This window comes from Cyprinodon variegatus, unplaced genomic scaffold (assembly GCF_000732505.1).
Source record: "Cyprinodon variegatus isolate N-32 unplaced genomic scaffold, C_variegatus-1.0 Scaffold886, whole genome shotgun sequence".
In the NCBI taxonomy this organism is placed as follows: Eukaryota; Metazoa; Chordata; class Actinopteri; order Cyprinodontiformes; family Cyprinodontidae; genus Cyprinodon; species Cyprinodon variegatus.
Window position 1 is genome coordinate 2,034 of NW_015151339.1, and position 13,530 is coordinate 15,563.

Below are 13,530 nucleotides of genomic sequence, written 5' to 3' on the forward strand. Positions count from 1 at the left end.
TAAAATGTATTATTATTATTATTTAACCCTTTACAAACCTGACCTTATAGATAAGTAGCTGTAATATTATTTATATATTATATATTTCTCCAAACCTTGAGATATTTACTGACTGCTTCAACTAATCAGACTCCTGAGGGAGATTAAATGAAACATAAGGGATTTATGTTTGTAGCCTTTTAATGAAGGATAAAGATTATTCCTGACACGCTAAAACATCATAAGAGACTGCATAGACTTATCAAATCTTTTTATTTCATTAAACAAAATATGCAGCGAGGAGGAAGAGGGTTTTCTCTCTTTACCACAGGCAGGTTCAAAAGCAACAACTCAAAGCGTGACATTTAAATGGCAGCTCAACATTTCATTAAACATAAAGCTAATCAAACATTTAAACCCTTGAACTGGATTCAGATTCATTCAAACTGAAGGGGTGCATGAAACATTTCCTTCTTGTTAGGATTTAGACAGAAAGTCTTCCTTCTTTAACTAGCAGCTGTATCAGATTTATTAAAGAATAAAATGTTAAAATCATACTTGGTATAAATTCATATTGAGGGGGGAAAAAGCAGCAGAAAAAAAAAAATACATATTTGCATGCAAATAATGAGGTGGAAATCATTGAATCACATGGGATTTGTTTGTCTTTTCATGAAACCGTATTTAAGCTTTTCAGTAACCGTCGTTTACTTATTAATACGTCACCATGTGACCTTTCCTGGTGGTCAGACAGACCAACAGGAAAGGTCAACAGGATTTTAACCGATGAAATAAGGAACATTAATAAGGAACTTCCTAGCGAATGGGTTGCTAACATGACTGCTGCAGCTGCACGCTTGAAACGCGATAAAAAAAAAAAACTTTTCATTTCAATAAATAAAAACCTGTTGGACAAACAGAGACTTCAGATTAAAATCCCAAAGCTGTGAAAAACATTTGAGAAAAAAAGGAATTTTTGCAGAAATGTAATTCAGACACCAGGCTGATGCCAGAAAGATTTTAGCTTTATTATAAATCTCTATTAAGCAACCAAATGGATCACCTTAGTGGCCAAAATCCTCAGATTAATTTCAAATTTACAGAATTATTAAATATTAAACCAGTATTTAAGCTTTAATTAACCTTTCAAAGTGCTTTAATCTAAGTACATCTCAATCGATTAGAAAATCATCAATTCAGAAATCTTAATTCTGCCGGAGCAAATTAATTCATGTTGATAGATTCAGACATTTCTGTCAAGTTTGATGATTATTAACTCAAAATTCATTTTCAGAGAAATATACCAGTTATCCTGAATAGAGAGCTGATTAGTTTGGGGAGATTCCTACAGGGAGAGAAGCTGAAGCCGGTGTCTCCAGTCATCGCACAGACTGGTTCAGTACATGAGCCACAACTTTAAAAAGCATTTTATAGACCAATAAAATAAAAATAACTGCAGATCAGTGGTCTAATATCACCTCCAGGTATAAAATACTACTGAGTTTTATTTGGAAGTCTATGATGCTTAAGGTAAAGTTTCCATGGGGATGATTTCAGGAGCCGCGGCGTCTGGTGTCGGTCCACCATGTTTTAATCAAGGTCAAAGTGAGTGCAGCCGATCCTGGAGAAAAGTTTTAAAGAATTCATCAGCTACATGCTTCCCTCTTTAGACAACCTTTACCACATGAGATGCTGATTTCATTTGTTAGTATTTAGCATCTGCCTGATCAGCCAAGCGTATTGGATAAGAGCGCCCATGGCCGACACTGACAAGCTTTATTAAAGAGAGTTCCTGAACACATCAGCAGAGCCATAAGCTGATCCTCTACATGCCTCCCTGGATGGCATGTCGGCCACTACTGAGTTAATTACTGAACAACATAACTTCTATAATAAAGTTATTTACTGAATTTACAATTTTTTTTAAAACTGTAAGCTTTAAAGAACAGAACTGAACAAAATTACTGAATTAAATCAACTTATTAATCATGATGCTGTTTAACTCTCAGCCTTTATCCAGTTATTATGCAGAAAGGATGTCTGGTGGTCCCTGCTGCCATTGCAGCTACAGAACAACAGTAACGGGAGCAGACGGCCATCGATAAACACAGCAAACACGGAGCTCACCTTCAACACTGACAGAAGAAAGCAATCGCTTTAAGACTTCCATTGAACCACGCAGACATGAAACATGTTCTCCATCTGATGGAGATCCAAACAAACACGCCTCCCGCTGAGGCATGTGGGACGGGGCTGCGTCCTCACATGGAGAGAGGAGGGGGGAAGCTCAACAATGGAAGGTTCCCCCCAGCTTCTCCTTTTAACTTTAAGTAGAATGTGTAAAAATAAATACAGCACTACTCCAGAGGCAATTTCACTTCAGCAGCGAGTGAGGGACAGGGGGAGGTAGTAGGGGACAGTTTGTGGGCAGACTGCGCCTTCTCTGCTCAGCTCAGGGTTTGAATTTTCTCCAGAAGCTCCGGTTTGAGGAGGGTGGGGCTCTTTCCACCCGCAGCTGCAATGTCAGCCTGCACGGCCGCATCCCAGGCAAACGTCAGCAGGGCAGCGGGGACCTGCAACAAAAAGACGGATTTATTACATGAACGCATCCAGTTAAATGAAACAACTTGAACTATTTCTCCTCATTAAATACTCGCGGTGTCGCCTGTTTCCCAAGCAGACACCCAACTCACCAGGTTAGAGTCTACCAGAGAAACTTCCTCAGACTCTTGCAGCTTTTGACCTCCGGGGGCGATGAGCTCAAACGGCTGCCAGCCGTCCACCAGCGACTCCCGGACGAATTCAAAGAGTGCAGGCAGGCGGTCCCAGGCATAAAATGTAGCTGTAAAGAGGATGAACGCCATTCGAGCTGAGTTTGAACCATTCCATTCAGTGCAGCCACTAAAACTGAGCTATCTCTATAGTTATGCTGCTATAGGCTTAGACCTCTGGAGGACATAGGGACCCCCATTTCATCATTCTCTCTCTATTCCCCTACTCTGCAGAATCTGTTCGTTCAATCTCTAACATTCTGCTCTCTCTGCTTTTTGTCATAGTAGCTTCATCTGGTCTGTTCCTGTTTGACATGTGATGTGAACTGGCGCTATAGAAATAAACTGAATAGAATTGAATTGAATTAAAACTAAGCTGGACACTCGAAGCCTACAGATGAGAAGAACAGAAATGGAAGGGGAGCTCACCCTGCAGCAGGTTCCCATCAGGCAGTCTGATTCGGAGCAGGGTATAGTTGTATTTCCTTCTCTCCCTCTGTTCCTCCTTCTCCCTCATAGCTTTTGTGCGAAGCATGGCGTTCCTCTCCACCAACTCACTTCTAGGAAACAGAAAACACCCCGAATAATTTATAGCTCTATTACTTCTAGTTGCACGTGAAGCAGCTAATAGAAGTGGCACGTACCTCTGCTGCTGCTCCTTCTTTAGCTCCTCTGCGGTCAGGTTGTAGAAATCGGACGGCAGCTCGAAGCGCTGTGCGTTGGGAGACGGTCGGAAAGCCTGAGGCTGCCGGTCCAGTTTGGCTCTGACTGGCTCTCCTCTCTGAAGACGATCTCTCCGCTCCTTCATCAGCTCCAGGGCGTCACCACTTTGCTCCGGTAAGACCAGAAACTCCTCTTCCTCCTCTGATCTCCATTAAAAGTAAAAATGATAACAAATGTAAACACTGAATAATCCTTCCTGGATTCTTAGCTGGATTTAGGCCTGAAGCAACTGGGTTGTTTGAACTCATCGATAATTTTATTTCAACTCTGGTTGAATGTTTAGAGTCGCTGTCCTTCATCACACTTTTGGGTGCTTCGCAGCCCCGTGTTTCACTCCATTCATCTATGCTTTAACTTGAAGGGGCTTCTCTGTCCCTGCTAAGGAAAGCTAAGCCCACAGCACTATACTGCCACCACTTTTTAGCTACGAAATGCAGGTTTCTGGATATTTTGCCTTAAAACAATTAGCTTTCTTCTTATAGCATGATTCCTTAAGAGTTAACTTCTTGGCTGTTTCTCTCACTGATTCTTTCCTCACTAATGTCACATTGAGCTGTTTTTGCTCCATCGGGGGTCACAGAGCAACTTTTACATTCACGCCAGCGAGCAAAACTCGTTTTGTGCCGCAAACATTAAGTGATCCTTTATAAAGAGAGGAAAATTATAACTTATGTTTAAATAAATATCTACCAAAGATTTGTCAGTTGTTTAAAAAATAAAATGTGGTGCTATTTCATAAATTACGTTTTAAAATGAAGGAAAAATAGCAAAGAAATAATAATAATAAATAAATAAATACATTTTAATGGGTTCCTGATTTTTTTTTATTTAAAAAAAACAGGGAAAAACAAAAATTTTCCCCACTGAAAAAACAAATAATACATTTCTGTTATATTTAGATTCCATTTATTTAGGAAATTCAACGTAATTAGTCAACAGAGAAAATTCTAATCAGCATTTGTTAGAATACCTATTTTTCCAAAGATTAGCTTTTCATCATTGTTTAGTCAAAATGATGAAGAGCCCCAGGCTCAAGACATCTGTGATAGATGGGGCAGAAGTTTGGAATATCATCTGATGAGTAAATAATAAGTTTGCTGTGGTCCTCAGTCTTTCTGATAATACTGACTCTCTAATATTCTCCAACAAACCTATAATGATTTCACAGAACAGCAGGATGTATGCTGAGTAGCTTAGACACAGCTGGACTCTGGGTTGTTTTATTAAAGGCACTGTTTTTCCTTCATTTTATGCAGGAGTATCAGAATAAAAGGGGGTTGAATCCAGATGTTTTTATTTGAAAATTAAAAAATAAATGTCCTTCTAATTCACAATTATTCCCTTCTTTAAGTTAACATGTGTAGCTTTATCCTGAACAACCTGAGCAAAGTTCGGAGGGTGTGAATATTTTTTGAAGGGACAGATCTGAAAACAGCAGGATTCATTTACCTTGGCCGTCTACAGGAAGCATAACACTTATGAAGCCCAAAGCCTGCAAAAACTCCCGACTTCCCTCCACAGGACGCACTTTCTCCTGAAACACATCGAGCAATGTTTTTAAAAATCAATGGAAAACAGATTTCTGCATCAACCATCTTCCAAATGCTTTTTAATCAAGTCTGTCCTAAATCAGAAACACCTAATTTGCTCTAAACTCACCTGGAAGACCTTATTGCTGACTTTGATCTTCCTGTACTTCTCCTCTGATGGATTCTTACATATATTATCAACATATCTGTAAATAAAAAAACAAGAAATACGGAATGGACAGTTTTTTATGATAAATGCTAAAATATATCAGTCAATATGGAATATGTCTTACTTGCTGATGATGTCCACAGCTGCCTTCACTTTCTCTCTATCTTTGTTAAATGTGTGGATCATCATAACAGAAGCCTCGATATCATCCTCCTCAAAGCGCTGACGGTAAAAACACAGAACATGAAACCACATAAAACCCCCACCCCCCCCGAATCACATTTAGAGCCTGTTGTGTCTGCCTAAGAGCCTCAGACATGTTATAGTTTGCCGTCCTCAGACATACCATCAGAATGGCCTCTTTAATGTGGACTTCCCTCTGACTCTTGGTTAACGTGGCTCCAGTGAGAGGGCAGGTGAAGTAGACGCCGGACACAGAGAGGCAAGCCGGATCTTTCACTTTGGATCCCTGGAATAAATTCAGTTATTGCCGTTAGCTACAGCTATCCACTTCTTTGCTCATCAGGTGAAATGGTGGCGTACATCATGCTCCAGATGGAACATACCTCGGCTGGGAGAGTGGTTTCCTTCTCTACCAGAGCCGCTGCCTCAGCCTCAAGTTCTCTTTTCACTGCAAAGGAGAAACGGATTAGTAAAGCAAAGAAAACTAATCTTCTTTCATCAAATTCTTGTTAGATTCAAATAAAATTTGAGTGTTTAGACTTTGCTTCAACACAGAGCAGCAAAGTAAAGTCCAGTGAACTCTTATGGTTTAAAGGTACTATTACTGATAACAGATAATGGGTGTTGAGTTGTTTTTATAGACTACTTCTAATAGCACGTTGTTGCAGAAGCTGTATAACTCCTTCTACTTGCATTGCCTTTTCCATTTTGCAAGGATTAAAAATGTATTTATAGGACATGTTTGGTGGTTCAGAGGTCCTCCACATTTTTCAGGACATCCTCTTCAGATTTGTCAGTTGCTTTTTGAGCCAGAGTTTCAAGTGTAATTTAAAAAACTTTAAATATGGATTCTTTAAAAAATAAAATCACAGATTGAAGGACTGATGGCCCGACGGAAATATTAATGAATGGAGGAAAAAAACAAAAACAAACAAAGACAGCCAGATGGAAAGTATAGAGGGAAGAGTGAAAAATTTAATAATTATCTGATAGTTGGATGGAAAAATGGATGTGCAGATGAAAGAATAGAGGGATGGAAGGAAAAAAGAATATGTGAATAAATAACCAGCTGGAGGAATTGAAAAATCTAGGAGAAAAGATGGGACACATGGTTGAATCACTGGGTGGAAACGCAGCTCCTTATTGGATCCCTCTTGGTAACTTTTTACATGAAAACCAAAACAGTTTTTATGCCCACTAATTAAAGCCTGATGATAAAGCAAAAGGTATCTTATATATTAACAATTTCTAGAAAAATACAAAGTGCATGTTACTATAATTATTAATGTTGCATTAATCAGAGAAAAAAAACAGGGAAATGAGTATAGATCAGTCAGATTAGAGAGGAAACCATCCAGCAGCAGGCCTGTGTGATCCTCACCCTGGTTCCTGATGGCATCCTGGGAGGTGTGCACTTTAGGCCGAGGCTTCTGCTCGATCCGGGCCAGGGCCGCGGCCCCTGCCATCTGTGCCCCTTCGCTGGGAGCATGCCTGCTCTGCTTGGAGCTGCTCGGTGCCGCGACTGGCTTACTGCGGAAGCGATCATCAACACGTCATGAGTTCAGATCAGAGCTTCAAAGCCTTCTGAGTGAGTTAGAAGGCATAACTAAGCAGCGCTGCAGCGAGTCAACTGGAGCATCGCTGCCAGATCTGTTTAATGCACTTATTCAGGCGGCTTCTTTAGCTTTAGCGCTTTAAGCTTGTTGGCGGATTAACTGTCAAAGTTAGCACGGCGTCTCCTACCGCCTGTTGTTTACATAACAAACTACTAACAAATAAAAACATACCAAGCCAAAACTGAAATATAAAAATGTTTGATGAGTTGTCTAACAGTTTATCTATGATTAACTGAGTAGAAAGAAGAAAATCGTTTGAATTGCCTTGTTTCTTCGGTTAACTTCTTCCCGGGTCCTGCAGATTTAAATTTTATGTCCTTTTTAATATCTTCAAATAGCTTCTTCATCTTCTGGATCCGTCAGTAAAAGAAAACCATCAGAAAAGATTGTTATCAGCAAGTCAAGAGCAGCAAGCTACACTAAGCTAGGAGGTGGAGCAGAACCAAAACAAAATCCATAAAAAAAACCTGCTTCCGTCTCACCAAATAAATATGTCGCCCCCTGGTGGCTCGGAAAGGAACTCACTTCTAAAGGCTGTATCCGCCTAAAACGGGACTACAATAGGATACAGCTTCCAAACATTCTCTACTTGTTAATCTCCCACATTTATTATTAAAATCACTTAATGATACTGATGTTCTTGTTACTTAAGTACAACAATATAATCTGCCTATTTTTGCAATTGTCTTCAACAGAAACACACAATGTCCCACATCCCATGTGTGAGTGTGAGGTACTTGTTTGTATGACAGACAGTGATCGCATCTTAAGTGATCCTTCCTGACAATTTTACCAAAAACCCTTTTCTGTTATAAAACATATTGTTTAGAAATATACTTTTCAGAAAAAAAACTAAAGTTTTCCATTTATATTGATCAAATTTATGAAACAATGTTTACTCTCAGTTGATTAGTAATATCATGGCATTTTGCAGTTATTAAATAAAATGCTTTATCATAGTTTGAATTCTATTATCTATTTCTTTCTATTATTAAAATGTCTTTGAACTAAAATACATTGAAAAGCTGCAAAAACAGAGAAAACCTAAAACACTTGTTTTCACTTTACCTTAATAAAGTATTAATTTATTAAATCTCACAAGTTTTTAAAAAAAATCAAATTCAAACGCAAGCAGTTTCGTTAATAATAACATGTTCTGTAAACGCATCATTTCATCATCTCCTCCTCACTGCTCTCACGTTTACGAGGAGCACCTGAAGGCAGCATACCGTGCGCTGATGCCACGTTAAATGTGACGTAGCAGGAGGCGGAGGCCGATGGGCGGAGTCATCGCAGAGTGTAGTTAGACGGGAACCACACAGCAGTACATATTAATGCTTTTAACAGCAACGGGAGACTTGGAGAGAGGTGAGGGGTTGGTTACTAATATATTTTTTGAATGATAATGTTTATATAAAGCTATTATTATTACTATGTGGTGATTTTCTGATATAAATATGTGCTCGGCACCAGTTTCCTGACAGCATGTCTGAGCTGCTAATGTCAGGTTGATAAATGATGATTAAAAGCTCCCTTATGGGTAAAATAGAGCTTTATGGAGGTAATTCTGTCTGTGTTTAGTTTCTATGCTCGCCCTGGAATGAAGCAATTCTCCAGTTGATAATCAAACATGAGTCTCATTCTAGGAAACATCAATGTTTAAGTTTTCAGGGCTGATGATTCAGAGAACAAATCATTTCTCTAAATCAGTTTAATCTGAGACATTTCAGAAGAAATCTCCTGGAGGATTTCCTGCTTTATAAAGCTGCTTGTTAAGGGTGTGTGAGCAAACACCAACCATTTAAGTCATGGTTTCATTTCAATGCTGGATGTTGAGCTGTAACCAGTTCTGTCAGCAGCCAGGCTTTGTTTCATCCCAGTTCCTACCCACTTAAATCTACTTCTATCATCCTTTCATTTAGTCAGATTTAGCCCTCATCTTAAAACATAATCTAATTCAAATGTTTTCTGTTTGGTAGTCATGACAGCATAATTAAATGTTCAATGTTTTCTTGTTTTTTTTTGCAGATTTAACCCAAATCCTTATCAATCATGGACCCAAACACCAGCGGACTGGAGCAGAAGTTGGCTGAAGCGGGCCAGTCTCACCTCCTGCAGTTCTGGAAGGAGCTGAGCCCTAAAGAGCAGCAGAACCTCTTCCAGGAGCTTCAGGGTTTAGATTTCCAGGAGATCAACGGGTTCTTCAAGAACGCCATGGAGACGTCCAGCAACAGCAAACACGAGAAGATGGACGGCCGCATGGAGCCGGTTCCCAGGGATGTACTCGGGAGTGTGACGAGAGACAGGGAGAGCCTGAAAGACTGGGAGGTCAAAGGTCAGTCGGTCAGGCCGTTCACATTTTTTTTCTTGCCTTTAAAGAGAAGAGTCTTTATTATCCAGCAGAACAATAAGGAAGCAGGAAAATGTTTTTATTATTGTTGTGCCGTCTTTTATCCAGTAGAAAAAAACCTCAATCATATTCTAATTTTTCCTGGAAAACAAGCAGAGAAGAGGCTTTAACCCGGATTATTTTGGGTTTTTACCTCATAATAAAGGGAACCAATTTACTGGTATCGCTCCGGGAAGCTTAACGAGATTAAAGCATCACATGGCGGCCCAGATCATGTGATACAGACAGAGGCTGGTGCATTTTCTCATGTCTTCCTTTGGGAAAGTTCAGAGAACCTACTTCCAGATCCTCAGAAGGAAGACATTTCAGTGCATCTACTTCCACAGCCGCAGCCCTAACAGCAGCAAAACCATCCACTGACTCACTGCATGATTCAACACTTTGCCCCAGTTTAGTTTATTGGGAATTTTTGATAATGAGCAAGGAGGTTGTCATTGTTTTGGGTCATTTGCCCAATCCCCTCGTTGCTGAGGAGATTCCAATGAATCACTTGGAAGTGTATCTATGGCCAGAAGACATCTGGTTCTGATTCGGTGCTGACGTCATTGGCTTCGTCTCTCTTGACCCTCATTGATGAAGTCATCTCACCACGCCGTGGCCACTGTTGTGTGCGCCGGCCGGGTGTGGCGTGAGAGTGTTTGTTTGTGCAGGACGCCAGTCAAAGTCTAGCGGACCCTCCCCAGCGCATTCAGAACGTGTCTGTTTGCAGCCGCAGTTAGAAACACGGCTGCTTATATTGTGTCACGTTGCCGGCAGTAAACCTGAGATAAACTTGACACCCAGAATCAATAAAATATCAACTTTTTGTTTAAAGGTATTTTAAAATTTGAAGCAAAAAAAAAAAAAAACTGTTTAGATGTTGGAGTCCATTGTTAACATTTTCTCTGCTCCCTGGTTTTGAAATTTTCCTGAGACATGATGGTTAACGTTGAACCGTATGGATGACATTTATCTGCAATGTTTGGTTAACTTTATCATTATTTATCTAAGCTTTCCCTGCAGAGACCATTGGAAAGCACTAAAGATTAGATAGGAAAGTGTGAAGGGATCATGTACTGGGGGTTCCCTTCACTAATAATATGCAGTACGTAGCTGTAGTATCCCCCCTGCAGGTTTTTGTATTTGATTAAGATTTACTTTGACTGATTTAAAGTGAAAGGAACAGGAAATGGATTTTCCAAATTATTTACTGATAACTTATATTATTATTCTGCCCTCTTTACATGATATCTCCTGGTAAAATCCAGCAGGTCCAATAAGGAAGTTTAAAGTTTATTAGAGAACAAACGGCATCAGGAACACGATTAGAGGCAGAGCTTAACTTAAGGCTGGATGTGGTTATAAGATGATATTCAAAGCTTTAAATATTTCCCAACTCTGTTTTTAATGGAAAGAATCAACCAGTCTGTCCTCCTTGAAAGGCTGTTGAGGAAGAAAACGATTAAAAGCTGTTTTTCCTGTTTGCTAGAAACTATGAAGAAGACACATACCAGCATGATGAAGGTGACTTTAATGTTCCAGCCTACACCCAAAATACCATGAGCCTGAATATAAAACACCTACTAAAAAACAAGGCGGTGGCAGCATCATGCAACGGGGCAAAGTAAATCATAAATAAAATAATGATTTAACTTTATTGTTTTCATCTTGGAGAAATTTACCCCTGCATTTAACCCGTCCCCTTGGGGAGCAGTGTGGGGTTAAGGGTCATGCTCAGAGAGCCAAAGTGGCAGTCTGTGGGAGTGGGGCTCGAACTCAGAACCTCAGGATTCCAAGCTCTACGCCTTAACCAGTAGGCTGCTGCGTACAGGCAGAGCTACAGTGGGACGGTTTACATCCTATTTATGTTTATTTTTCTGAGCTTGAGGTATGTTGGAAAGAAGAAAATCCAAACATTTCAGTCTGTCAGTGCAACTCCAGGAAATACTGTTCTGCTTTTTATATGCAGTGGAAAAAAATCCAAATTATTATTTCTTAAAATAAGTAATTTTTTCTTGAATTTAGAAGGTAAAAGTATGGAAGAGTAATCCTCTTCTGTACCACTGCCACTGAAAAAAAAAGTTGACTGATTTTTAAATTTTCTTTCAGTTTAATATGGGAAAAAATTCCGAATTCTGACTTTTTTCTCAGAATTTTTTGGATCTTAATGTAGATGGGCACCATGAAGGAAGAGATGTGGAGCACTCAGCTTCACTGACAAAGATGTGAGTTGTTTGAGAGGGCCAGTAACACACTGGGGAAAATTACGGAATTAGGCAACTTTTTACGTGCCTGAGGAGTCGCCTCATTAATGGAGGAGCAGAAGGTCATTTAAACAAGAGAGCTAGTCTCTAAAACAGACATGGCTATGGCTTGATGCTAACGTGTTTGCCATCAGTCAGAATTCTGAGATTAAAGTGAAAATTCTGAGAAAAAAGTCAGAATTCTGAGAAAAAAGCCAGAATTCTGAGAAAAAAGGCAGATTTCTGTGAAAAAAGTGAAAATTCTGAGAAAAAAGCCAGAATTCTGAAAAAAGTCTGAATTCTGATATTTTCCCCCATTTTAAGCTGAAATAAAATTTAAAAATCAGTTAACTTTTTCTTTTTTTTTCAGTGGCCCTAATCCTCTTCTGTATAAAATAGACATTTTGCCAATGGAACAAGAAAATTTACATTTAAAAAAAGAAAACAGAATTGCATTGTTTTATCTGTGCATTTTATCTAAATATCTTATTTTAAGAGTAAAAATACGTATTCCATTGGTAAATCATCTCATTTACCAACACAAATTAAGGGTAAAGTACTTAATTTGAGAAATTTTTCCTTATTTCTGGATCGTTTCTTCAGTGTGTAAAATATAGCCGACAGGAAGCTTCTTTTTGATGGTGATAAATGTTTATAAAGTAGTTTAAAACGTGTTTTAACGTAGACTGGATGGACATGCGTTCACACACAGACTCATAGCTGTGCTCTGGTTCCCCCCCCAGGTCTGGACTGCATCTCTCAGAGCAAAGTGGCTGTCTTACTGTTGGCGGGGGGTCAGGGAACCAGACTCGGGGTCTCTTACCCCAAAGGCATGTACAACGTTGGGTTGCCGTCCCACAAAACTCTGTTTCAGATCCAAGCGGAGCGCATCGTGAAGCTGCAGCAGCTGGCAGAGCAAAAGACTTCAGTCAAGTGCTGCATTCCCTGGTAAGGCTCTCGCTCTAATAACTATTATTTTATTTGTTTTAATTTCATTTTATATTCAATGTTTGCAGCTTACATAGACATAAATATACAAACCCACATTTAGTCTGCTGCTCTTCACTTACGATATACTTTAAACAACTTTAAAAGGATTTGCATCGGGTTAAATTAAGCAGAGTAGGTTCCATGACTAAACAGGAGTATCATACAAACATAATTATAGTTGGTTAATTAATATGCATCGCAAATGAAGACAAATGAGTGGAATAAAGATAAAATAACTAAAACTAAGAAATATAAAGTATATAAAAAAGGTAATTTTAGTGGATTAGTATGATCATGGCTGGTTTCCATTTATTAACAAACATCTTTTTAAAGCCTCAGGCAGTAAGTCATTTGTTCCATATGATGGATTTCTCAGACCTTTTAGCAGGACGGGCTTCAACCATTTAACCATGTGACACATTTAAGAGCCGCAATCAGTAAGATTTGGAGAAGGTATTTTTCCTCTTCCAGTAATGTCATTTGGTAAACGTTTTCTGAAATACTTTTCGAAGTCCCTGAAATGTCTTGTCTCATATTTTTCTCAGTTTAGAGCAAGTCCAAAGTATGAGTATGGTTATTTTTAATTAAATAGGTGAACCAAATCTAGCAAACGACCACCTGTGAGTGAGTCCTGGTCATGTTTGGATGATGAATATTTGGGTCAGATCGCTGTGTGAGCTTTACTTTTTTTTTTCTCCAAGGTTTTATTGTCATAACACTGTTACAAGTACAACAAAATTAACTGCATTTAACCCATCCCCTTGGGGAGCGGTGGGCGGCCATTGTGCGGCGCCCAGGAAGCAGTGTGCGGTTGAGGGTCTTGCTCAGGGACCCAGAGTGGCAGTCTGTGTGAGTGGGACTTGAACTCAGAACCTCAGGATTCCAAGTGCACACCCTAACCAGGGGGGGGATTTACCATTAGGCAATACTAGGCAGTT

General features: G+C 39.4%; 2 protein-coding genes across 3 annotated transcripts in view; one reads left to right on the forward strand and one right to left on the reverse strand.

The window, feature by feature from the left end:
* Positions 1 to 207: 207 nt before the first annotated feature.
* Positions 208 to 7,317, reverse strand: LOC107099580 (UBX domain-containing protein 6-like). Its single transcript, XM_015397767.1, has 11 exons — positions 7,235 to 7,317; positions 6,736 to 6,884; positions 5,738 to 5,802; positions 5,518 to 5,640; positions 5,296 to 5,393; positions 5,133 to 5,208; positions 4,923 to 5,007; positions 3,395 to 3,614; positions 3,180 to 3,310; positions 2,673 to 2,821; positions 208 to 2,552 (listed from the first exon to the last, which is right to left on the reverse strand). Exons 1-11 carry the CDS (start codon positions 7,315 to 7,317, stop codon positions 2,427 to 2,429), a joined length of 1,305 nt encoding a protein of 434 aa, XP_015253253.1. The 3' UTR covers positions 208 to 2,426.
* A 900-nt stretch (positions 7,318 to 8,217) lies between these two features.
* uap1 (UDP-N-acetylglucosamine pyrophosphorylase 1) overlaps positions 8,218 to 13,530 on the forward strand; it is an 18,133-nt gene continuing 12,820 nt past the window's right edge. For both annotated transcript variants that reach the window (XM_015397794.1, XM_015397793.1), the window contains exons 1-3: positions 8,218 to 8,338; positions 8,999 to 9,305; positions 12,346 to 12,550. In XM_015397794.1, the coding sequence (XP_015253280.1) occupies positions 9,023 to 9,305; positions 12,346 to 12,550 (488 nt within the window). In that variant the 5' untranslated portion in view covers positions 8,218 to 8,338; positions 8,999 to 9,022. The remainder of the gene's footprint in view (positions 8,339 to 8,998; positions 9,306 to 12,345; positions 12,551 to 13,530) is intronic.

Bases quoted from the DNA above. Each gene is read 5' to 3' on its own strand.
- LOC107099580 (XM_015397767.1), bottom strand. From the start codon at position 7,317: ATGAAGAAGCTATTTGAAGATATTAAAAAGGACATAAAATTTAAATCT. The intron at 5,394-5,517 runs GTATGTCTGAGG...TTTTACCGTCAG, and splicing joins TTAAAGAGGCCATTCTGATG to CGCTTTGAGGAGGATGATAT. The intron at 5,008-5,132 runs GTGAGTTTAGAG...GATGTGTTTCAG, and splicing joins TCAGCAATAAGGTCTTCCAG to GAGAAAGTGCGTCCTGTGGA.